The 23,696-nt window shown below is 41.3% G+C and overlaps 1 protein-coding gene across 3 annotated transcripts in view; it reads left to right on the top strand.

The window, feature by feature from the left end:
• tspan9a (tetraspanin 9a) overlaps positions 1-19,552 on the top strand; it is a 220,588-nt gene extending 201,036 nt beyond the window's left edge. For all 3 annotated transcript variants that reach the window (XM_080876563.1, XM_080876564.1, XM_080876562.1), the window contains 4 exons: positions 6,461-6,562; positions 6,860-6,991; positions 11,621-11,704; positions 15,861-19,552. In XM_080876563.1, the coding sequence (XP_080732689.1) occupies positions 6,461-6,562; positions 6,860-6,991; positions 11,621-11,704; positions 15,861-15,932 (390 nt within the window). In that variant the 3' untranslated portion in view covers positions 15,933-19,552. The remainder of the gene's footprint in view (positions 1-6,460; positions 6,563-6,859; positions 6,992-11,620; positions 11,705-15,860) is intronic.
• The last annotated feature ends 4,144 nt before the right edge of the window (positions 19,553-23,696 follow it).

The following is a 23,696-nucleotide window of genomic DNA, read 5'->3' as shown; positions in this document are numbered from 1 at the left end:
CCTGCAAATTTAGGAAACTGCATTAGATTTTAAAGCTTGTCTGTTTGGCTAAAAGGACAATCACAGACGACCTTCACATATTGCTTTTTGTTTTGTGGTTGGGTTTTTTCTCCGTCTCCAGTGAGATCTTGTATGCCGTGTGAGGCTCCCCTCGTCTTCTGCTACAGGCTGTGATCAGAGGAATCACTAATTCACTTTTCTTATTTGATCCCCTAATCACACGGTATTTATTAACAAGACTGGAAGACATACGGTACAGTAGTTGGCAGCTTTTAAACGTGTATCGACGGAGGCAAAACAGATATTTTAGTCTCTCAAATAGGTCATATTTAAGTCATGACTGACTCTTTGTGCATACTGTGATCCTTCTGGGCGACAGTCTGTTGACAGGTGGGAGGGAAAGACAAACATATAGTATCTTGTGTTTGTTGCAACATGTTTTTTTCGTTTAGCGTCCGTTTCCACCAGTTTAATCCTACTTTGGAGGTACCGCTCAGTCCTGTTAATAGATAATTTCTCTCACGTCTTCTTCACCCCAGCAGTCTTGCCTCCAGGTATGGCTTATGCGTGGGCACTCCCTCATTCCTTCCACAGCCCAGTGGTGTTAAGCTTTCTGATTAAATGCCATGTAGAGGGCGTAGTATAATAAAGGCTGGCCCTGCAGTTAGCAACCAGCTGACTGCAGCAGATGGCTGGGCGGCAAACCAGATTACAGCCATCCGTCTTTAACGCTCTGACCTCATTGTGCCGCCGTCGACCCAACACGCTGAGCTGAACACCGGTGAAGGTTTATTAGCTCAGAATGAGGAAGCAGAACTTTGCAAGAGAGACAGGAAGCACCGGAGCATGTACGTAGGGATGTCGGGAGGGCGAGGAAGAAATGAAGGAAGGGTGGAAGGTGTGGAGAGAGGTGGAAGAAAAAAAAGAGATATCAAAGGATGCTGGGAAGAATGAATGTGTTATGTGTTAGGGTGCTGAAGTACACAAAAAAAGGGGTAGAAAGAGGTCAGCCATGTCAGAAATGAAATTAGATGTCACTGTAAAACTTTAGGAAAAGAATCAGGAAAAAGGAAAACACGGAGTCATGGAAGAGGAAGGAAGCCAAGTTTGGCTGTGGCACATCCTTGATGTCTTACTCAACGACAGCAGCAGTCACATCTAGCTGCGTGTGTCGTTTGTGCAAAGACAGAATTATGTTCAATTCCTGGCTGTGCGTTATTTCCCAACCAATTAAAGCTGGAGTGGGGCTCTTCCCCTGACTCTGTCAAGTGCCCTGGCCTCCGTCTACAAAACACAGGGTTGCAGAGCAACTGAGGGAATTAAGTAACGTGTTTAATAATGTGCTGTTTGGAAACCTCTGGCACTGATTCTGTTTGGATTCACATCATTTATTACAATTTCAGGGCAGTAAATGTATTTGTCCTGAGCTTTGCAATTAGAGCAACAGTGAAACGTTGTTAGCTTCTTAGTTTCCCAGTAGTCCTGAAACTAAAACCAGTGTTTCCAGACAGTATGTGACCCAACAGTGACTGCGTATGAGAGGAAAAAAGCACTGAACATGTTTGAAAGAGGTTCGGTCTATCCTTAAAGAGCATGCAGCAAAAGACTGAAGATGTGACAAGAGACAGTTTTATTTGCTTCACGAAACAGTAAAATAAGTGGCAATTTGATCTGGGTTGTTTAGCTTTGAATATGTTTTATTTAAATAGTATTTAATGGTAATTTCATGCTTGAAACTCTGCATTTAGGAACATTTGAGCCTGAAGTCTGGTATTTGTGATAATGTGAGCTTTGTGTACCATACCCTGACAGCAAGCTACAATCAGAAGTTAAGTTTGGTAGAGGTTGACTTGGGTTCAGATTCTATGTACTTCGGTACATTTTACATCAAATATGAAATCTACTGTGATAGAATATCAGCTCAACTGTCTGTCACTTTTTTAAACATTAAAAAACAGCGTTATCTGCACCGCCTGTCTCGTCAGAAACCTGCGTATGCAGGCAGATCTCTGGTTCTTTGCATTATAGATGAGATTTGAAGACAGGTGAGTATGTGTGGAGTCGCTTCATCATTTCTGCATCCAAAAGAAAAATGCAATAATGCCAGGGAGTATTTCACCGTAAAGTATATTTTTAATTATTATGCAGCTGTCGGGTAAACGATGACGTGAGCTACTCTGGTACTGAACGTTAATGTGACGTGAACATTTGCCAGTGTGGGAACTTGGGAGTTTGGGGCAGTTTGATTAGAAATTTCACAAGAAAAGCTATTCAACACCCGGAACACAACAACAGTTAGTAAAGAACCAGAGTTACTAGCTGGTAAACACAGGGGAGCAGCTACAACTTAACAATAATGTATTTAATTTAGTAGTTGACCAAGAAGAAAGTGCAGGGACAAAAAAGAAAGAAAAGTGTTTTTAAAATAACAATCAATGATTATCCTTCATATTTTTTGCTAGTGTGAATATGTAGATAAGATATTAGCCATTTTGAAAGTTCAAAGCTGTTCCTAAGCACTTAGCCATCCATAAAATCAGATTCAAGTTCAGGTTTTTCAGTGGAAAGTTGAGCACTTGTTAGTCTTTAAACACTGACCGTGGTTGGTATCCTAAGATAATTCCTCTGTTTTCCTGTCAGCATGCACAGAACATGCAGACAGATAAATGTATTATCTATCTATAGTTTACCTGCCGCAGGTGCCAATACACTAACTCCCAATGGTCCACTAATTCTTTCCTTTCAGAGCCTCATAAGATCAGAATTGGATGCTGTACAATTTTCGTAAGATATTAATTGAGCAAACTGATAAAATAAACGTTTTGCTCGTCTCTTCTTGTCAATAGAAAATTGTACTTAGTAGTCAGGATAATCTTTTAATGATATACGTTTGCAAATGATAGAATACTGCATGATGACCTCTTTATAACTCAGACTGTTTTTAGTTCACTGTGACCCGTTATCATGCAGGGAAGGAGCAGTACCTGCTAGATAAGAGCTTAACAAGCAGTTTCACTTCGTGTCAGGTAGAGGAGCCTCTCTTGGCGCACACACACACATATACACTAGGGGTGCAACGATACACAAAATTCACGGTTCGGTTCGATACTTTGGTGTCACAGTTCGATATTTTTTCGATACAAAAAAATGTTCATGCTTTTTTAATTTGTCATTTATTAAAATTATAAATATATATTTTAACTCAAACTTACAGTTTTTAAATTTAATGTTGCTGAAACAACAAAGGGATGAAATAATAAATCTATCTGATCGAGAAATCCCTCATCTTTGGAAAAGAGAGTTTATTACAGAGAAATGGCTCTTTCCAAAATAAAAGCTATACTATACGCTTCTTCTGGGCTATATTCTCAGCAGCATATTAAACTTATCAGGTCCCCATAAGGAGAATCCTGTGCTAACGGCTGTCTAAATGACTCGGGTAAAGTTTGTAGCATGCGTGCTTGTTGTTTTTGTCTGCTTCCACTTGTCTTTGCACTAGCTTGTCTTTGCACTAGCTCCGTTAACGAGCTACCTCGGATCGCCCCGTGCGTGGGGCTGGACTGCGTCAACACATTAACGAGCTAACTGCGCTAACGCACTAGTTCCCACCAATGTAACTGAGCATTGCGTGGCACATCCGACATACTATTTTACTTTTGTCCATGACACGCTTACCTTCAGGGTCATACATCACATGAAAACCAAAATAATTCCAAAGGTCAGATCTGAATGAGGGTGGGGGAGGTTCAATTTGCCATGTTGCAACGAGCTTAGCTTCTGTCTTGCTAGCTTGCGCTGCGCTCAGTGGATCTGCGCTCGACAGTGCAGCCTAGGCGAAGTAGTCGAACGCAGATCCTCTGAGCATCGTCAGAAGGAAAGTTGATAAAATAAATTAAAAATTGTGTATTGTTCGATACATATGCGTACCGAACCGAAAGCACTGTATCGAACGGTTCAATATCGATACGAGTATCGTTGCACCCCTAATATACACATCCACATTCCAATGTAATAAATGAATGCGCCTACTTTTGTATATAAATAAAGACCAGAGCGGTAACAGAGCGCACTTCACAGGGCCCCCACTCTGATGTCAGCGCTCTGTGACCGCCCTTGCAAGTAAAAACTGCAGCGTGTGTGTCTCCACTCTCTGACTCTCAGCTGAAGAAGTGTCTTTAGAATAAATCTCTTGACACTTCTGTTTTCACAGAATCTCATGTAAATACGTAATGCTCTCCCGTGTTGCGTGAGGAACTCTAAATGTTCCATAGCATTTTCAAAACAGCCTGCTGAGACACCAGTCGTTAGCCAGATGTTCCCCCACCTCTGTGGTGGCTGTATCCTTCTCTGAATTGATCAGTTCTTTCACGTCTTTGGAAATTGGAGCAGTCAGTTCTGTCGTGGCACACACTCTGGTAATGAGCATTCAGTGTAACCTCACAGGTCTCAGTGTACCTGCTCCCCTGGGTGTTACCATGTCACCAGATCTGGGACAGGTGTTTCTCCAACAATCTACCACCCGCTCTCTGCTCTATTTTTGTGATCATTGACGGGGAACGTGAACAGTTTGGACAGAAAGGCTTCTCCTTCCACCGCCCTCACATGCATATCTTCTTGTCTTTCTTTGTTTTTTGTTTTTTTGTCTTTTCTGTGAATTATGAGTGTTTTCTCAGCTGGCCAAGCTGAACCCTTTAGATTTCTGTGATGAATGTGCAGTCGTATATTGCTGTGTGCGGACTTGGTCATCACAGAGGAAACTACAAGCTTATCTATGCAATGAGACATATGAGCTCTGTCTCAGGGCTTTGTCTACATGCCACACGTGAAATATTGCGTGGCAACATCCAGGCAAAACTTCCCAGAAGTCGGATGTTGCCACAGCACGGTGCAGGCCTGTTATTTGTCAACATTTTCGAGGACCGGCAGTGTAAGCATTAGTCGAGAAATCGCCTCGTGTTTTTGTCTGCTTCTGTGGCGAGGAGGAAAAGGGTCGGCGTGCCGCACGATCCTCCAACTCCCTGTTTGTTCTGTATTCATTTGTCTGCCTCTCGTTAGAGGTAAATCTGGATCATTAACTTTCATTTCACACTGTAACTAAGACACAAAAAAATGATGTGCAGTGACTTATCGGAGACTCGGAAGAAGACTTTTATTGCAATAAGAGGGACCCTGCTCTCCAGCGGCTGTGTGAGGAGTCTGTAAAGAGCCAGCAACATCACATACAGCCTACTGTTGATGGAGAAGACAAGATAGCAGATAGAAACAAAGCATAAGGCAGAGATTGATGGTGCTGCTGTTCTTCATTTCATTTTCATTTATTGCCCGAGAAATTTTAATTAATCAGTAAAAATTCAGTTTGAATGTCTAATTCAGCAAATAGATTTCAAAAGCCTTGCAGCTGAATAACAAGGGTACTGAACCAGTGAATGACTTTAAAGCTTAATGTCGTTTCTGTACAGTCAAAGGAAAGTTGGGTTTGTACTATTTCTAATGTGTAAGACAGAAAGTCAAGTGATATTAAATGTGTTATTATTTTAGAGAAGCCAGGCTTCTGGCTGCTTATTGTTACTTTCGTCCTTATTCTTTCACGAAAGGATTTACTGACACCTAAAATCACCTTGTTGTTTCTGGACGTGACAGTGCTAATGCAGCTTCTCTTGTCCTGTGCAGATTTCCTGATCACACTCTTTAACTCCAAGCTTTAAGTATTAAGTGCATTCCTATTGTTGTGATATTACTTTTATTGCCCGTGAAGATGTACAGCGTGATTCTGGCAGTCCATGTCATTTTTCTAGTCATAATTACCCCGTATCTAAAGCGCCTCTCAATCTGTCCTGGCAGTTAGCAAATCCCCACAGGCATATGAAACTGCAGGAGAGCTAAAGCTCTGATTTTGTATCTCATTAACACAGCGAATGAGATATTAATCTCCCTCAGACATGGCACAACCCTGAGCAAATTGTTGGTGTTCACTCAAGAGGAAAATGATTTGCTAGCACTGCTGAAGGGCATGTTGAAGCCGAGCGTGTGAGCGACACATGACGTGTCAGACGTTCAGACATCACACAGCGGTCCGCGTTATTGTTGCAGAGTTATTTTTATTTGACAAGACAAGAGGTTACCCATAACTGTGAAGGCGCTGGCATTTTATGTCTTTATATTGTAGTGTCGGATTGCTTTGCGTTAATGATTCGTCGGTCATACACAGTCCACTAAAAGCACTTAACTGCACACCTGCCACTACTATTTGCATCTATGTGAAAAGGATGCTGACAGTTTGAAAAGGGTAGAATAATCCGAGTGCGCCTCTACAAACACCCAAGCTTCAACTGCCTGCTCCAATACAAAGACAACATAAAGAGGTATTGAATGGTGCAACTCACCGGACTGTTCTTGCAAAGACAACCCCTCCAAACTAAGATCTCTAACTAAGGCTAATGTTTTCTTTTATCCTCTCCAGGTGCGTGAGAATGCCAAACAGGATCTCAAGGATGGGCTGGCTCTGTACAACTCAGAAAACAACATAGGCCTGCGAAATGCCTGGAACATCATCCAGGCAGAGGTAAGTAACGCCATGCATTTACAATATGAGAAACGTTAGTGTGAATGTTTAAGCACAAATGACTAAAATCTATTCAGATATTCCAGCTAATGTATGTCCTGGCTTGTAGCTGTGGCGTTAGAGTGAACTTAAAAGCCCAAACTGGCTGTCCAAGTACACTTCAGTCCTTTTTTGCTGTCCTTTAAAGGAAAGTGACCAATTACATTTTTTAATTAAAGTTTGTTTGAGCTTTTTGGGGCCACTGAGGACACAGAGCATTAACTCATCTTCCACCTGACATTTGTATGGCATTAACAGTGGAAATGCTGTGGAGTGATAGGATACACCGACTGGCACGAGGCCCTGAAGGACAAAGTAGTTCCTGATCGCTGCTGCCAGGAGCATTACCAGAACTGTGGGCGGAACTCCACCAACATGTTCTGGAACAGGGTGAGTTGACCTGGACTCCGATGAGTTGAGTTTTGCTTCTCAGTCTTTTGCTTTTGCTTTTAAGTATAAGAGTCACGTGTCTGCTCTTTATAAAATATTCAAAACTAACAGATTTACTGTATTAAAATGACAGACTCCACAGAATATACTTACTGTATTTAAGTTTTTGTTTTGGAGGATATGAATGATACACAGAGTCATTTTCTACCTAATCTCGGCTGTATAGTTTGCCTTGACTTTTCTCTTTTTAAAACTGATAGTCTGAAAGTATTCTGTATGATTCACGTAATATTCTTGTCCAGATTATAGGAAACATGCTGGGCCCAAAACTGCTGAATCAGAATACTTTATTAATCCTTAAGGAAATGATGTGGTTACTCCAAGACTTTAACAATTACAGACTAAACTATTTGAATATGTTACAGAGTTTACAAATTTAAGAAATAGCACTAATATATACAAGTCACTCAGTTATAAATATCAAGAATATTGACAAAGGATATTACAGAGGTGGAATATATATGATTGACATTTGACTCTGACTGAACTTTGTCATTTGGTATTTAGCTGCAGAGCGTGTGCAAACAGGGCAGTGTTTACAGTGTGTTAGATGGAGGAGTTGCACAGGGAGACGGTCACGGGCAGGAAGGATTTCCTGTGTCGTTCTGTGGTGCTTTTTTGGTACCATTTATCCCTCTTTGTATTGTTACTGTCTCTCCTCATAGTAGGTTTTCCATTTACTTAGAACATGTGCTCTAAAACTGCTTTAACGAAGCCAAACTTGTTTTGCCACGTTTGTGCAGTTTTGAGTGCTGAAGTGTAATCTGTTCGTTTGCTTGAGTCAGCCAATGTACCAACGGAAACAGACGACGTTAACTTGAGGTAGCCAGCAATTAACTGGCTGGCTGTGTGTGTTCGTGTGTGTGTGTGTGTGTGTGCGCAGACTGTTTATGCTGCGTTTTTGCAACAACTCAGAGTGCTCTCAGCTCTCACCAGGAACCCCGGTTGCTTTTTTCACTTTACCGCCAGACTCTTTCTTTTTATCTTGTTTTGCCTTGCAGTCTCAGTGCGCCTACAAAATATATACATGTGAAGTTTTTACTGACACTGAAGCCTTTTTAGGCTGCACAGGCCTGTTTCTTTTATGGAGGGACGTAAGCACAGTGGACAACCAGAATAGCAAAAAGGTCTCGACTGGTGCATCTACATAACAAAATCGTTTTAGCGTCCCCGCGGTATGAATATGTCATTGTAAAACAGTTGTCTGTCTTTTCATAAATGCTCCCCCTGTGATGGGGTGGCTCAGTATTAGGAGTCTTTATTTCAATTTGCCCTTTCCTGAGAAAATGTTTCCCTGTCCTTCTCTGCTCCCTTGGTTTTGTAAATTCAGTACAAGATCCAAACAGAGTTCTGCTCTGTTCCTGAGTCATGCTGTATAAAAATAGCTGTCTGCGGTGCACCTTTTTCCTAAGTCCATTTAATCTCCAACATCTCCAGCACCTGATATTTTTCACTTCTCAATGTGTTTTTACTCCTCAGTGCTCAAGTACACAATTAAGATACCTGTCTGACATTGTCTAACATCCATCCGGTGTCCTTGAAACTTTTAGATACCATATTTACAATCAGTCGAGCGTCACGCTGTGTATCATCCCCATCTCAGCCAAACCAATTTATCTTGTGATCCTAATCTTCATCAGGCTGTTTTTCAGCTCTTTAGCAACATTCAATCTTTCAGTTTTAGGCCAAAGAAGAAGAGTGAGGAGGGGTTTTTATGACGTATATAGAGCCTGACATTAAGCAATGTTCTAAGCTAAAATTCAAATTTCCATTTGTGAGATTGAACCACTTATTCTTCCGATTTTGAGAGCTGTACTTTGGAAGAAGTGCGCTGTCTGTGGCGTTTCAGGTGGAGGGCCACTGTGGCTCTGATTAGTGTTACTATGGCTCTTTTGTACATCCTGATTACTGCTGCAGCTGTGCTCTGGGCTTTCAAAAAGTGTATTTTTCGATTCTTTAGACCAGGGGTCCAAAACTCGCGGCCCGCGGGCCATTTGCGGCCCACGTCACCTCTACTTGTGGCCCGCATACTGATGTGAAGAAAATTTTTTTTTTAATTATTATACAAAAAATGATTTAATACATGACAGAGTGTTACAGGCATGGCCCTTTAAGACTGTAGCCTCATGTGCGGTGTAGTCCTTGCTGCAGGGAGAGCGTGTGGGACCGCCCCTCCCGCTGTGTGTGAGCGTGAGGGAGGGAGGAAAAAGGAAAGTCGAAAAGTACGAGGCGCTACCGAGCAGAAACGGGAGATGGAAGCATGTAAATATAAAAAATAACCACTGCAGCCTAAAAGAGTGCCTGACGAGCCCAGTAAGCTATTAAGACTCGACTGTACACCGTGTTCGTGTTTTCCTCCGAAACAATAAAGTTCTGCTGGAGCAGCCTTTCAACGCCTCTCTCTGTCTCTCGCTAGCAAAGTTGACCCAGACAGTAAAGCTCGTTCCATGAGCCGACATGGAGCCCAAAGTATTAGCCAGAGTCTCCTTACCACGTTTCAGAGCCGCGGACCTGAGCGAGGTAACAAGAGCGTGCAAACATGTTGAGGGCTGTATTAGTTCAGGGAGAGATTTATTTAGAAAGAAAACAATTTTCACTTGCAATCAAAGACTAATGTGTACGCTTATGTCTGCATTTTTATTTTGTTAAATACAAACAAAATTGTAGCAAAAGTGCTTCCACGTGTCTGGCCAGAAAGAGCTGTTTATTTGGTAGTTCAATGAAACTACTGTACTACACTGTACTACACTGTACTACACTGCTGAGTGACTGTCTTCTGCTCGTCAAATACATTTCACTGCAATGTTGACCCTGTGCTAACTTACATATGACAACTGAAACTGAAAGGCTTCAGACAGTTAAGAGTGAGAAAAAATTGTGTTCATGTTTGCAATTTTGTCTTGTTACACAATATTTGGAATTAAATAAAACAAACAAAACACTACATTTTAGGAAATATTAGTGGGTGTTTTCGTGTTTGTTTTTTTGTACTACTTGGACACTGAAGTGGCCTCCAATGAGGTGACGGTGCCAGAAGTGGCCCGCGGCTCATTTGAGTTTGAGACCCCTGCTTTAGACAATTCTTCTCCATATGGGTCCCAAACTCACTTAACTCCCAACTCATTAACAAATTAAGTTGCACTGTTAACAGGTCATGTTATGACTATGCTCATACAGTTAGGCTAATTTAAAATAATCAGCATACTTACATCGTCTTAGTGATCACAGGTTTTCTCACTGTTGTTGCAGTGTTCAGTTGTGCTTCACCGAGGATTTGCGTACGAGAAGTTTTGGTTTGAAATGATTTTGTTCGTGCATTTTTGGTTTTGGCTTAAATTAACAAAAGAGCTGCAGAGCTGTGAAAGAACCACAAAGACAAAACCACCATAGAAACTTCAACAGACTCAAAATGCAAAATGTCCATAACAGGAAAACAACACGAAACAAGTCGAGGCAGAAAACTACTACAGAGAGGTGCGGACAAGCATACCGATGAACAGCTGCGAAGAGACAAATTAAGAGGAACAAGAAAAATACTGAAAAGTGAAAGAAAGGGACTGCAAAACAAAAACACAAAGTGACTACAGAGTGAACAATTGCTCCGTGTTGGGGGTTGTTGATACTTTTCTTCCCATTAACTCGTGATGCATTGGGAAGTTAGATCCACAGCGTCCTACTTTTTAACGCCACATTTGAAGTGCTCTAACATATTGCCTTTAAATTACACTTTTGTTGCTCTAAAATACAATACTTGCCAATTTCTGCTCCCCGAATTCAAAAGAGGCATGCATCTGTAAGCTTTAATCCACTGTTGTTTTTTCCAACACTTTGTGGGTACTTAAAGTCGCTTTAAAGTTTTCCTCTTATTGCCTAAATCCAATGGATTTTTCTATTGTTCTCGAGACAACAGCTCTTCTTTTCTCACAAAACCGTGTAGCACAATGCTCACCAGTTTTCCCTCGTATTGCTACTCTAATCTGCTATTGGTCTGGCATGTGGTTCGTTAGCATGTCCAAAGTAGAGGATTAAAAGCTGTAATATAATTGCCAAAATGAGAAAAGACAGACATTGAGCTGGCCCATTGGGAAAGCTCATCATTAAAAGCTTGTGTGTAATCTTGCCCAGAGGAGATGGCCACACGCTTTGTAGTTAACTTTACATGCTGCCTCAGCAACCACAGACCAGCAGGGGCACAGCTTTGCTGCTGAAACCGCCCTTAAGTGTGTCGCGTTATATCCCTGCCAATGAGTAGCCTTTGAATGAACCCAGGTGGGAATGTATTTAAGCATACGATTAGTGCGCACGTCGGCTTATGTGTCCCATACGTCTGCATATAAATGTCATCGCTCACAATAACTCAGCTGTGTTTAATAACTCACCTGCTAGTTATCCATCCTACGGTATAGCTCACATTAAAGAAATGCTTTCTTGCGGGAAAACTGCAAACCAGATGATTGAGCTTTCTCCAGGGTAACTGAACAGGGGGCAGCCATCGCTCCAACTACAGTGTCATAAACTGAAAATGTATATTTTAATGGTATTTTAACATGGTTTTGTTCCTTTTTTCAGGGCTGCTTTGAGAAAGTGGAGGAATGGCTGGATGACAATAAGTATCTGCTGGGAACCATAGGCATGGTCATCTTGGTAGTGGAGGTAGGAGGATTTGTGAGAAACAACTCTTTCCTGTTTGTCCTGCTTTGTGTCTTTTGCCAACATTGAAAACAATTAAAAGGTTAATGCTCAGTGGGCATTCTGGGCTCCAGCACATCCTGAAATATTGAAGCTCCTGTCTTGTGCACCCTGATCATGTGTGAAGTGGCTTTGTGCCAAGAATGATATAAGGAGCTATGAGACGACAGGAGAGCAGAGATGCTGAATATAGAGTCGCAGATTAAAGGCTCTGTAGCAAGTGGTGGTAGAAATTCCACTGGCGCTTCTGTTTGTCTTTTGCTACTAAACTTTGCTTCAGATGTATCCCTCTTTATCTCAGTGTCTCTTCAGGATGTAGTATTTCCACTTACTTTGAGATTGCACTCTAAAAGTGTCTACTCACAGAACAACGGGGAACCTTTTTTTTTTTTTTAACCGTATTTGTGCAAATTTTGACTGCAAGACTTTTTTGTATTACGTCTTTTGTTTTGTTTTTTTCACTCCGGTTAGCCAGTGTTTCAACAGAAGCGGTGATAGCGCTAGGTAGCCAGCACAGCTAACTGCACAGAAACCTGTGTGAGCATGGTGGACAACAATATGAGTTCATGCACGCATGTAACAACTGAAAGTTAGTGTGAATGCTAGACTGTCTGTATATGCCACTACCGGCAACCTGTCAGGTAGGGCTGTTCGATATAACGATATATATCGGACGGCGATATAAAAACGTCTATCGTTTCATTTGACGCTATCGTTTGTTTCATGGTGTCACAAAATAAACTGTTTATGGCAATATTTTTTCATGGTTTTGATGGTCACTGTAGTGGCTATATTAATTTCTTAAAGTTTTCTCTTTCTCTTATATTTAATATAACCACACTACTGACGGACAAGCGCCTGTTTTTATGCGTTGTCGTTAGCAACAGCGACGGTAACAGCATCGCGTGTCTGCTTGTTTATGTTCCACATAAACCTTTCACAATAAAGCTCAAGATCCTGTTGAGACTTTTCAAAATTAACTGAATCACGTGAAAGAGCAGATTATTTACGGATGAGAAGTATAAAAGAGCCGCCAGGTGCTAAAAAAATAAACCTCAGACTCAAACGTTAGAACAGGCTTTTCCCCGCAGCACGCCGTGTAATAAATACTCACAAAGAAAACGGCGGCCTTTACAACTTATGTCTAAAAATAGTTTCATGCATCGGTTAAAACACTCGACTCCAGCTACATGACGCGCAGCTGGAAACCCTTCCCGCAAGTCGAGCTGCCCGAGATTCACAGAATTTACAGAAAATGTTACATTTTTGTGATTTATATCGTTATCGGACGATAGAATTCTTATATCGGGATATGAGATTTTGGTCATATCGCACAGCCCTACTGTCAGGGGTCCTTGCTTCAATTTGCACCTTCTTGAGAGAATGTTTTCACACTCCCTTGACTTTGTAAATTCACTATAAGATCCAGCAGAGATCTGGTCTTTTTCCTGAATCATCCTCTGTGGCAATAGCTGTCTGGTGCACCTTTTTTCCTAAGTCCGTTTAATCTACAACACCCGACATCTCTGACTGCACCTTACCCTCCAATCCTTTTCACTTCTTCTGCTGCCAAGGTGCATGACAAGTGCAGAATATTTTAATATCTCGGCCCATGAAACCTTTCGGTACAATATTTACATTTCACATAGATGATGATATTTGACACAGATTTCTCAGATGTACAGTTCATTTTGTATGTCCGTGCCCTTGATTTTATTTTTGATGCTGTGAAGACTTGTTTTTCAATATTTTCTTTCTGCCTAGCCTGATATGTCTGTGACTGCGTGCACGCAGGACAAGGCTTCACTTTGCTAATGCATGAATTCATGGTTCATTCAGAGCAAGGTGTCCTCACCAAGGAAGGCAAATCTCCCTGTTGAGTTTTGTATGATTCTGCACGTAATAATGTCCTCAGGGAGGGGTAGCTCTTGCACAGTCACATCAGAGAAATGTGTGCATTATATATGACCACACTATGCTCTGAAGAATTTGTTAAATTTCACATTCTCCTCCAAACGCACATCAGGCATGTGCAGAACACTGAGACTTCTGGGCGCACACACATCCTCCTCTGATTCAGGCCAAACCAGAGGTAAAGTTGGGAAATATTTGCAGACGTGACAATGAAGAGCATCATAAATAAAGCTAATGTCCCATAATGTTATTTTGTTTTTGTTTTTTAATGATTTGGGACCAGAAACATGCTGTAAATAACAAACTTTGTCAAAAGCTAGTACCGTATTTTTCGGACCATAAGGCACATTAAGCGAAACAAAACAGTCAGATAAGTCAAACTTTACTCAGCTCATTCTTCTTGCTTCCTCCACTTCCGTACAATTGTTGAATTCTCTGGCAGCTGCTCTATTCCCATGTTGTTGCGGTATATTAATGACTAACCTAATATTGTGGATGGATTATCTCAGTTGTTCTCCTGACTGAAGTTTGGTCTGTTTACAGCATCCTGCCATGTGATTGCATTTGTCCCTAACCATCGGGAACTCTCATGTTAACTTTTATCGAGTGTAAAAAAAGTTAGCTTCACTGTGTTTATGCTATGCTAACATAGCTGTGTCACTAGCGATCACGTAGCGCATCATTATATACCAGCTAGCCCAACTTCAGTAACCCTACAAACGTCACTGCTGTTTAGTTTTCTGTCTTCATTTATGTTGGAAGTGATAGCAGAGCTGTACGTTTGAATTTGTTTCAGAAATCTCTTATTCAGAACATGCAATATCAGGTTTAGGTGGAAGCTAGCGAGCTAACTTCCTGCTAACTTCTAACTCTGTTAAATGTAACTAATTCTGTTTTCATGGATGCCTGGATGTTAAACGTAATTGTTACACCTGGTAAAGCAACAACACTGATCATTTTATTAAAGATGAAAGAATTTAGACAGTTTTTAACTCTCAGTGATGCCGCAGTGCTCGTTTGACTTTGGGACCTGAAGTTGACAGATTTTTGGACCCAGATTACACCGAGTCCGCGAGGCTCCTGACTACAGCAGCCATAATGCTCCAACAATCCATCAAGCTGCGCGGCTTCATAGCTTACCAAAGTCGTACTGAAACATTTTTGACAGATTTTTGAGCACCGTGTACCGCATAAAATTGGTTCGAGATCAGTAAGCACAACCAGAATTTAATAATTTCCCCTAGGGATCAATAAAGTATTCTGATTCTGATTCTGATACATAAGGCACACCGGATTATAAAGCACACTGTTGATTTTTGATAAAATTAAAGGATTTTAAGTGCTCCTTATAGTGCGGAAAATATGGTATGTACGGTGTGTGTTTATCCACAATGCTTCAGAAATCCCAGAAATATTTCCACATTTTAAGCAGGAATCTGTGATTGAGCTTTAAAGCATCCTTCAGGAGCAACTGTCATCCTGTCTCTCAGACTGAATGAAGCAGACAGCAGAAACTTTCTGTCAGAGACAGATGAGCTCAGATGTAAATAATTGGGTTGGCTCTGAAGCACTTTTTCATCTGTCCTAACTCCGTCTCAGCTGGATGTTTACCTAAAATGGCACTTTTTTTTGGATTGACGCCAGTTTAAGGTGGCATTTTCTCTGAAGCCGCTCTGCGAATTAGGTTTTGAGTGAAACCAAAAGCGAATCAGCAGCTTTCCCCAGCTAATCACAGACCATAGGGATCCCCAGTGGAGTCCACATTTCCTTTTTTATTAAAAACTATGCAGCATTCAGTATTTTTCAGTTTCCCTGTCATCACAACTTTGCCAGATAATGGTTTTAGGATCAGCCTTGCGACTGTGTTTGATGTGGAAGTATCAGCGGTAATGGAAACTTCAAAGACATAGCTGGCTACTTTGATTCAATGGCATCTCAATTTACTTCACTGGCTTAATGCTTGCACACACTGTACATTTTGCCATCACAAAGATTCCAGAGCTTCCATTTGAAGGCCATCTGAGAAAAAGAAACTGAACTAAAATGTGTTCGTGATTCAGCACACGATTCATTGTGCATCAGAAACGCAGCCCAAGGCATCAACATAAATAGACCACACGGACACACCTGCACATATATTACACATAAATAGATACTATAGACAGACACGAGCATGTGTTCACGATCTCCTTGTTTTCCTCCACAGCTCCTGGGCATGGCATTCTCCATGACATTGTTCCACCACATTCACAGAACGGGAAAGAAGTATGACGCTTAGCCTTGGGACAAGCACCAAATGGAGAGGAGCCCCAGTGCTTGATGGGATAAAGACTCTGATTCAAACATACATCCATGCTTTCCCTCTTTAGAGCATCCTTTTCCCCCTTCTCAGATCGTCTGTACAGATTCCAGCTGCTCTGTCCTGCTGTCTCCTCTCACCATTCATTTTGCCAAAGAGTAACACAACTGGAAGAGAAGAGGCACCTACTTTTGGCAAGGAAGAGAATCCCATATGTTGTCCCTTCTCTTGAGTACACTTGTTTTTTGGCTTTTTCTGTTCTTCTTTGGCTTGAACTAACCAATTGCTGGAGGGAAAGACAGACTTTGAGACAATGAAGACTTTACAAATGCCCAAACAGCCCCACAGGGCGAAAAAACCCACGAAAGTGACAAAACCCTCCACCTCATGTGGAGTTTTTTTTCTTCATGCTTATTAAATTCTAGCCCTGTTTTTTTTCCCCTTGTAAATGAAAAAGATCCAACATGGCATGCTAGTTTTCTACTTCACTGATTTATCAATGAAATGACCGTTGTTATTATTTTTATTTTAAACGTATTGTTTTCTTGTTGGATTTGCTTTTGTAAGTATATCATCCTGTGGAATGTAAGTGTCGAACAGATCGGTGCAATGTGTGTGTGGGTATGTGTGTGGGATTGGTTTTGAGGTAACATTGCTGCAGACGGGCAAAGGCACGTAAGGATGCAGAGGTTTAGGTGAAATGAGCTTCATGGAGGAGCATCGCGTAAGCACGAGGAGTCATCGGTGGATTCATTTTACACCAAACATTTGTCTGCGAACAAACTCGCACACATGCATTTTGTGCTGCCACGCAGCAGCGTACCCGTTCCCTGTTAGACAATATAAATGATGTAAAATGGCTGTTTATTAGGGCTCCAGCAGCACTGTCAGCTGTAGAGATCTAGGTGATAAAGTCCCCCCTTTGAGAAAGCAGACTGGGTTGTGTACGCGCATGCATTTTATCACACAGTTCAAGCTGCAGAGGAGAAAAAACCCACTGAGAAACACTTAGAATCAAGGGCAGGATGGAGCAAAAACCGAGCAGACACGCTGTCTCGTTTCGGCTATCAATAGCGTTAACAGAGGTGGCTCTAGCCTTTCTGTACTGAAGATCTCATCCATTCACACCGCACTCCTCGTGCTTTCTCTCGGCGGCTTGCAACTCAACCCTGCCTCTATCTTTTCTTTTTCACTCTAATTTTCTTTCTCCGTGTCAGGCAGCAATGAGTTTCATGCTCCATCCAGTGCTTCTGCTGACATTCCTGCTCATCACACGTTTACACCTCCGGTTTGCAACCCCCTTCAATTTTACGTAGGCTTCATTTTCTCGCAGCAACCAGAGGTGGGGCGAGATGGGAGTGTGAGAGTGTTGCCAGATCAAAGCTCAGACTGATATGTATGGCAACATGCCCTGTAGGACACATCAGTTTATGTCTGTTTACATCTACATTCACTGCAGGGGGCCAGAGTGCCAGCCTTCCTCCTGGAGACTGAAAATATTCCATCTGCTGTGGCGACTTCAAAAAATGCCCTCCGGTGTGTCTGCTCTAGGCTTCAAAATCTCCAAAGAAACAGTGGAATAAAGACCTCGCTTACTGTCAAAGGATCACTGTAGCTTTTGGAATCATAAGGTTGTATTCAGTTGTGACATAGTGCTTTCCAAAGCAAGTGCAATTAGAGATGTGAGAAGATTGCTATATTTTAATCAAGAACAAAAAATAGCAGTAAATAAGCCGGCCAATAATTACAAAACATTTGTAACAGAATGTTAGCAGATTGTTTTGCACAAAGGTTTTTACTACAGAGGGAAGATTTTAAAGAAATTGTCTATTTAAGCTGATATTTTACCACAGTTGCGTCTTTACCATCTTTATTTTGAATTTCTGTTACTGAACCGTTGACCTGTATTGTCATGTTTGCCACTATGCCCTGTTTCTCTTCATCTCATCCATTCAAGCCGATTCAGTTTGTAGATTCCTGCAAGTTGGTTGGACTTCAATTCAGTAGCAACTCTTTCAGAACACAGTAAAAGCTCATATAACCTTGGAATTGTGGAATCTTTATGATGCAGAGTACTGTACTTGCACGAGAGGAATTTAGGATTGTGTTTTACCACCTAGTTAAGTCAAGTCTCCCATTTATAGCCTATATCGCCTGCTCATGTGTAACCAGTAGAGCTGAGCTTGGCTACCAGGGAAGCTGCCAATTAAACTTTTACAAGTGGTTGCATTCTAAATAGTTTCCTACATTATAGCTGCAATTAAATTTATTGCTTTGAATGACGCATCAATGAAGTACTGTCTATTCCTGCTACCTGAACTAACAAAGAAAATAAGCCACTCATTTACTCACATGCCCCCTTGATGTGAGATGCTTCAGAGTATCTCCTGAAGTCATTGTTGGCATTTTAGGAAAAATTAGTCTGATGATTTCTTCATTTAAGGGAGAGTTTTAGGAAGAGAAAGGGGAATTCTTGCAACAGGAAGCAACAAATTTGTGCTGTTTTGTGCAGTGACCCTGCTGGCTGTGATACACTGTCTGCCCCCATATGCTCCAACTCTTCCTGTTGTGTCCATGGGGGAAACATGACAGCTGCTGATGTACAGTGCAGGCACGAGCGATCGCGTTTCCTCTGCTCAGCTGCCTCCACAAACTCAACACATCCCTTACTTACTGCCTCACTCTGCAGACACCTGGCGCTATTCAGTAACTGGCAATGTGGTTTGGACCCCTTAAAGCACTCGTAAGGTACCTGAGACGGGTTAGCGGAGGAATAGCTCAAAACAGTTTGGCAAATGAGGCTGTGCTGTATCCTTACTGCAAAAAAAAAGGTTCAAAGGAAACCCGAGATAGCCGCACATGTAACAGAAATACAAGAATGCAGAATAGTGGGAATAAAGCAAATCCGTTGGGAGGTCAGAGCCTCAGCCTGCGGACGCTGTTTGCTCTCGGCTGATCTGACTGGGGCGAGATTTTCTTCTCTGTGTAAAATCCTTACCCCATTTTCCATGATTATGTCAATGTTACATTGTGTTTGTAATATGCGGGGATGAATGCCATTTTAACAAGGGGGGCGGCTGTTTAATTATGTTCGTTTTGTACACTTTTCTGCTGTTTAAATGTTTGTTTTTATACAATATGCTGTTGATTTTCTTGTTGTAGGTTCTGTTTTTATTGGCTTTCCCCCCATTTGTAGTTCACTTTGAGTACATGACATCATTAAGCATTTTTTCCTAGAGGATTAGTCTTTGCAGTGTTCCTCTACAACATGCAAAAATGCCTTTTCTGTGTTTCAGCGATGCAGGCGGTTAAAGCAATTAACGTAGAACAAATAGAAGGAAAATCTGGCATATAGTATCAGGCAAAGTCCACAAAAGACATACTGCGCTTTTGTCGTTGTGCTTCTTTGTATTAGGATCAAATTAAATTGAATTAGGACGCGCAGCTATAATCTGCAGTATCTCTTCAAACTGCCAGTGCAGGACCCATTCTGTACTCTTAGAGCATGAACTGTTAGACGACTGTACAACAGAGTTCATCTCGCTCCAGTGTATCAGCTCACTGTAAATATGCCCATTTTACAAGTGATGTAACTTACTGTTATACCTCTGCCACTTCGCCTAACATTCACATCAACAGGCTGGTTTTCTGACAGCCCGTGCCCTTTTTATGCTCACTTACAGACACTTGTACTGTATGTTATCCACTTTTTATGTCTGCCAGATTTCCTGCCTCTGTTTTCGCTTCAAGCACGAGAGCGGTGTAAATGTTCAGTAAATTTGTGTTTGCGTCAGTACAGTCCTCATATATTTTTGACTGCATTTTCATCTTTTAGTAAAACATGATTTCTTTTTTTTTTTAATTGATTTTTTTGAAGGAGTATAAAATATTCCGTCTCATCCAAGGAAGCACTCCCAGTAAGCCACGGAAATGGTGAAGGAAGGATGCACATGCAGTAATTGGGTTTCGTCTGCTGTGAAAAATTCTGAACATAAAAACTGTTTTTTGTTGTTGTTTCCTTTCGTTTTGTGTGTGTGTCAGAATCATTTTTTGCCACCTTCGACATATTATTTCTGTAATCTGCTCCTAATCCTTCCCCTGTGCTGAAGCTGAATATGTGAGCAGTGGAAATGTATGCTCTAGAAATGGTGTGTTTGATGTTGTGTTCTGCTGGGTGGCACTATCTGATACCTGCCAGCCTTGTCCTGTGGAGTTTTCTGCTACACGTGAAAGCACTCTGAATATCTATACTAGCTGGTGCACTACTTTCTCTTTACTCGCTAAATCAACTATTTTTTAAATAAAGGAAAGAGTGTCAGAAAAAATCTCTCGGTACAGTACGCTTATTGCCTTTCTTGTCTAATGACTTGATGCTTCGGATTCCCTTTTTATGTTGCCGTCAATTAGATTTGATTCAGAATTTGTTTGTGGGGTTTGGGGGGTGGAGTGGAAGACTCGGCATGAAGAGCAAAGTGGCGTCAGCAGATCCCATGATACATGAAGTGTTCTGTGTATACAATCCCTGTCTGAAAATGGGCTCTTTTTAAAAAAAAAAAAAAGCATAACAAAACCTGAGGGACTGTTGTCCTAAAGATGCTGAGATGAGCTAATGGTGGTGAGCCAGTCAAGAAGAGGTTCTTTTTCTAAAGAACAAAGTGAAGATGATGAAAGTGGGAACCATTGCCAATTTGTCTCACGCTTCAACAGCGCGGAGTGAAAAGCTCAGTATTTTTGTGTGCAGCTTGATCCCCTCCTTTTAACCTAATTGTTATCGGGCCTGTGTGCGATAGTGAGTGGAGTTTATTGTGCCATTCCACCCGGGCTTTTTGTTTTTCCATCACTGTTCCTTCTATGCAAAAAAAAAAATTATGACCTATTTTAGCCTTTGTACAGATTATTTTGTATGAATAACGTACTGAAATAAAGTGAAAAGAATCAATCACGGATACTTTTATTTTTTATTTCCCACCTCATCCACCACACAACTCATTTCATTAACCTGAATTTGGAAGGCTTTCGTTTCAATGAGGCTGTTTACTTTGTCCCCACACAGGACTGCTGAACTTGTTAACCTGCAGTGGAGGTGATCTGCAGGTTGTTTCTGGTACTGCTTGTTCTCACACAGTCTTGTTTTGTGGGGTATGCTTGTCATCTTTTAAACATCACATGCAAGAACAGCATGGCTCATACTGCTGCAGGGTTACTGTTGCTTCCTATTATTTGTTCTTTTAAACCTCCACTGTGCTTAATAGATCTGCAGTAGCAGGTGGAATTTTAGACACATGCTCTCATTTAAGGGTTTTCAACCATCTAAAGATGTCAAAACTATGCAGGTACGTTGGTTGTTTTATTCAGAGTTCAACACAACACAGCCATGCCATCTCATCGTTTTCACACACCTGGACCCTATTGTTTTTCAATAGGTCAGCTCCAGGTTATCTAATTGGTATTTTGCCATGAAGCAGAGTTATGAGTGTTGTATCATATGATCTGACCTCCACAACCACACAATATGCCACCACCAGTATGGGGTATATTTTGGGATGCAATAACAGAAAAGCAGCCAGCAAGTGCTCAGAATATCTATCGTTCCCTGTTTCCTCTCAGCCAAACAGATTGCCACCCAGCCTAAGTATGGTACTGTTAGAGGTTTCTTGCAGATACAAGAGAGTTTGTCTTCTCCACTGGTGCTCAATAGGGGATTTGTTTTGTTGCTTTCTACAATAATGTAAGGTCTTGACCTTATAGTGCTCTTCAGATAGTCCCATTTACTGTGTTTGTGTGCTTTTAAGTCAGAAGTGGAAGCAACTGGGATGCTGCAAAGAAGCATACAGCTGTGATATCTAGTTATTTTCTACACTGAAGAAAATAGTACCAATAAGAAAAAAAACCTTGAGTGGGTAGGTCGCAAATTTAACCTCCTGCTGGTTATGAATGTCTTGGCTGAAAATAGTTACATTTTATTATTATAATGACACAAATTCCATTAATAAAACAAAATTGGTCAAATCGCTGTATTTTGTCTGAGTTCATGGAAGGAGGACGACACCACTTTCTATCTGTGCTATAAATATGAAGCCATAGCCAGCAACTGGCTAGCTTTGCTTAGCTAGGTTTAGCATTACAGACTATTTTTTACGATTACAGATGAAGCAAAATTAGTGTAAAAATTACAAGATGTTTGGTTTTTATAGGCCATTATGTTACAGATGAATACATTAACATGTCAAGTTCAAACCGTGAATCAAAATGGGGAAGAAAGGTGATTTAAGTGACTTTGCTTTTAAGACAGCTTGTCTGAGTATTTCAGAAACCGCTGATCTTGTGGGATTTTCCCACACAACCACCTTCAGTTTGCAAAGATGGTCTGAGAAAGAGAAAATATCCAGTGAGCGTAGCTAGACTACTTCAAGCTAAGAGGAAGGCAACAGGAAAGGAAGTCAAATAACCACTTGTTACAAGCAGGCTATGGAGAAGTTCATCTCTGAAAGCACAGCACATAAACCCTTGGAGCAGATGGACTACACCAACAGAAGACCACACCGGTTGCAACTCAAGTCAAGCTGAGGCTCACATGGGTTCACCCAAACTGGGCAACAGAAAAAAGTTGCCTGGTTTAATGAGTCTGGATGGGAATGTCCGAATTTGGCATGAACTACATGATGACATCAATCTAGCCCAGTGTTTCCAACCACTGTGCCACGAGAAATGACCAGGTGTGCCGTGGAAGATTACCTGGCTTCACCTGATTAGTACTCCAGGCGATCGGTGTGAGTAATGGGCAGAACAATTACATCATCTATCGATTACATTAAATGGGTTGCCAACCGCCAGTAAAACAGAAGAAGACGAAGAAGAAATTACATAGCAATACATAAATATTTGAAATAAAAAGTAGTCACTCTGACCCAGGCCCTGGGGAAAATTCCGACCCAGATGAAATGCCAGAAGAAAGCAAAAAAGGTATACTGGGGACAAACCGAGCCAACTCCACTATGTCTGCTGTGCGGAAAAAACTTATCAATGTGCTTTTTGTGACATTTTTGTTTGGTGGTGTGCTGTGTGATTGTTCTAATGTGAAGTAGGTGCCGTGGCTCCAAAAGTTTGGGAAACACTGATCTAGCTTACCTTGTATCAGTGGTGACATAAGGGTTTGCCCCATGTACCTCCAGGATGTGGTGGAGTGATTCAGCAACTGTGTGATGCGAAATTGCTGCAACCAAAATCTGAGGAATGTTTCCAGCAATTTTCTGAATCCATTCCACAAAGATTTGAGGCCGTTCTGAAGGCAAAAAGGGTCCAACCCATTGCGAATGAGGTGTAAATGTATGGTGATGGCATGTCACATACAAAAAAAAAATGTGATGATTCATGACACAATTTTCAGAGCATAGTGCCATCTTACCAAAAACTCTAATATATTGATTGGAGCCAATCACAGGAAGATCCACCATACTTCTAATTTCTGTGTTCAAACAAAGCTCGAGGTATCTGCACAGCTCAGGACATCACTATGGTATCACCCATCTGTATCATCTCTCTTTTCATATCACTCCCAGTTGGAATCCATAGATTCCATTAGCACTACCAAAGGTAAAGTAAAAATGTTGCATAATTACAGAGTGCAACCTCCTCCCAGTTAAGGTTCTGTTCAACTAAAATCTGATTTGTATTCAATCTAAAAAAAAAAAAAAGGTGAAACTCATTAAATACGAGTCTCTGGCAAGTCACTGAGTTACTGAG

Source organism: Rhamphochromis sp. 'chilingali' (genome assembly GCF_963969265.1).
Source record: "Rhamphochromis sp. 'chilingali' genome assembly, chromosome: 2".
NCBI lineage: Eukaryota > Metazoa > Chordata > Actinopteri > Cichliformes > Cichlidae > Rhamphochromis > Rhamphochromis sp. 'chilingali'.
This window is presented reverse-complemented; position numbering and strand designations above follow the sequence as displayed.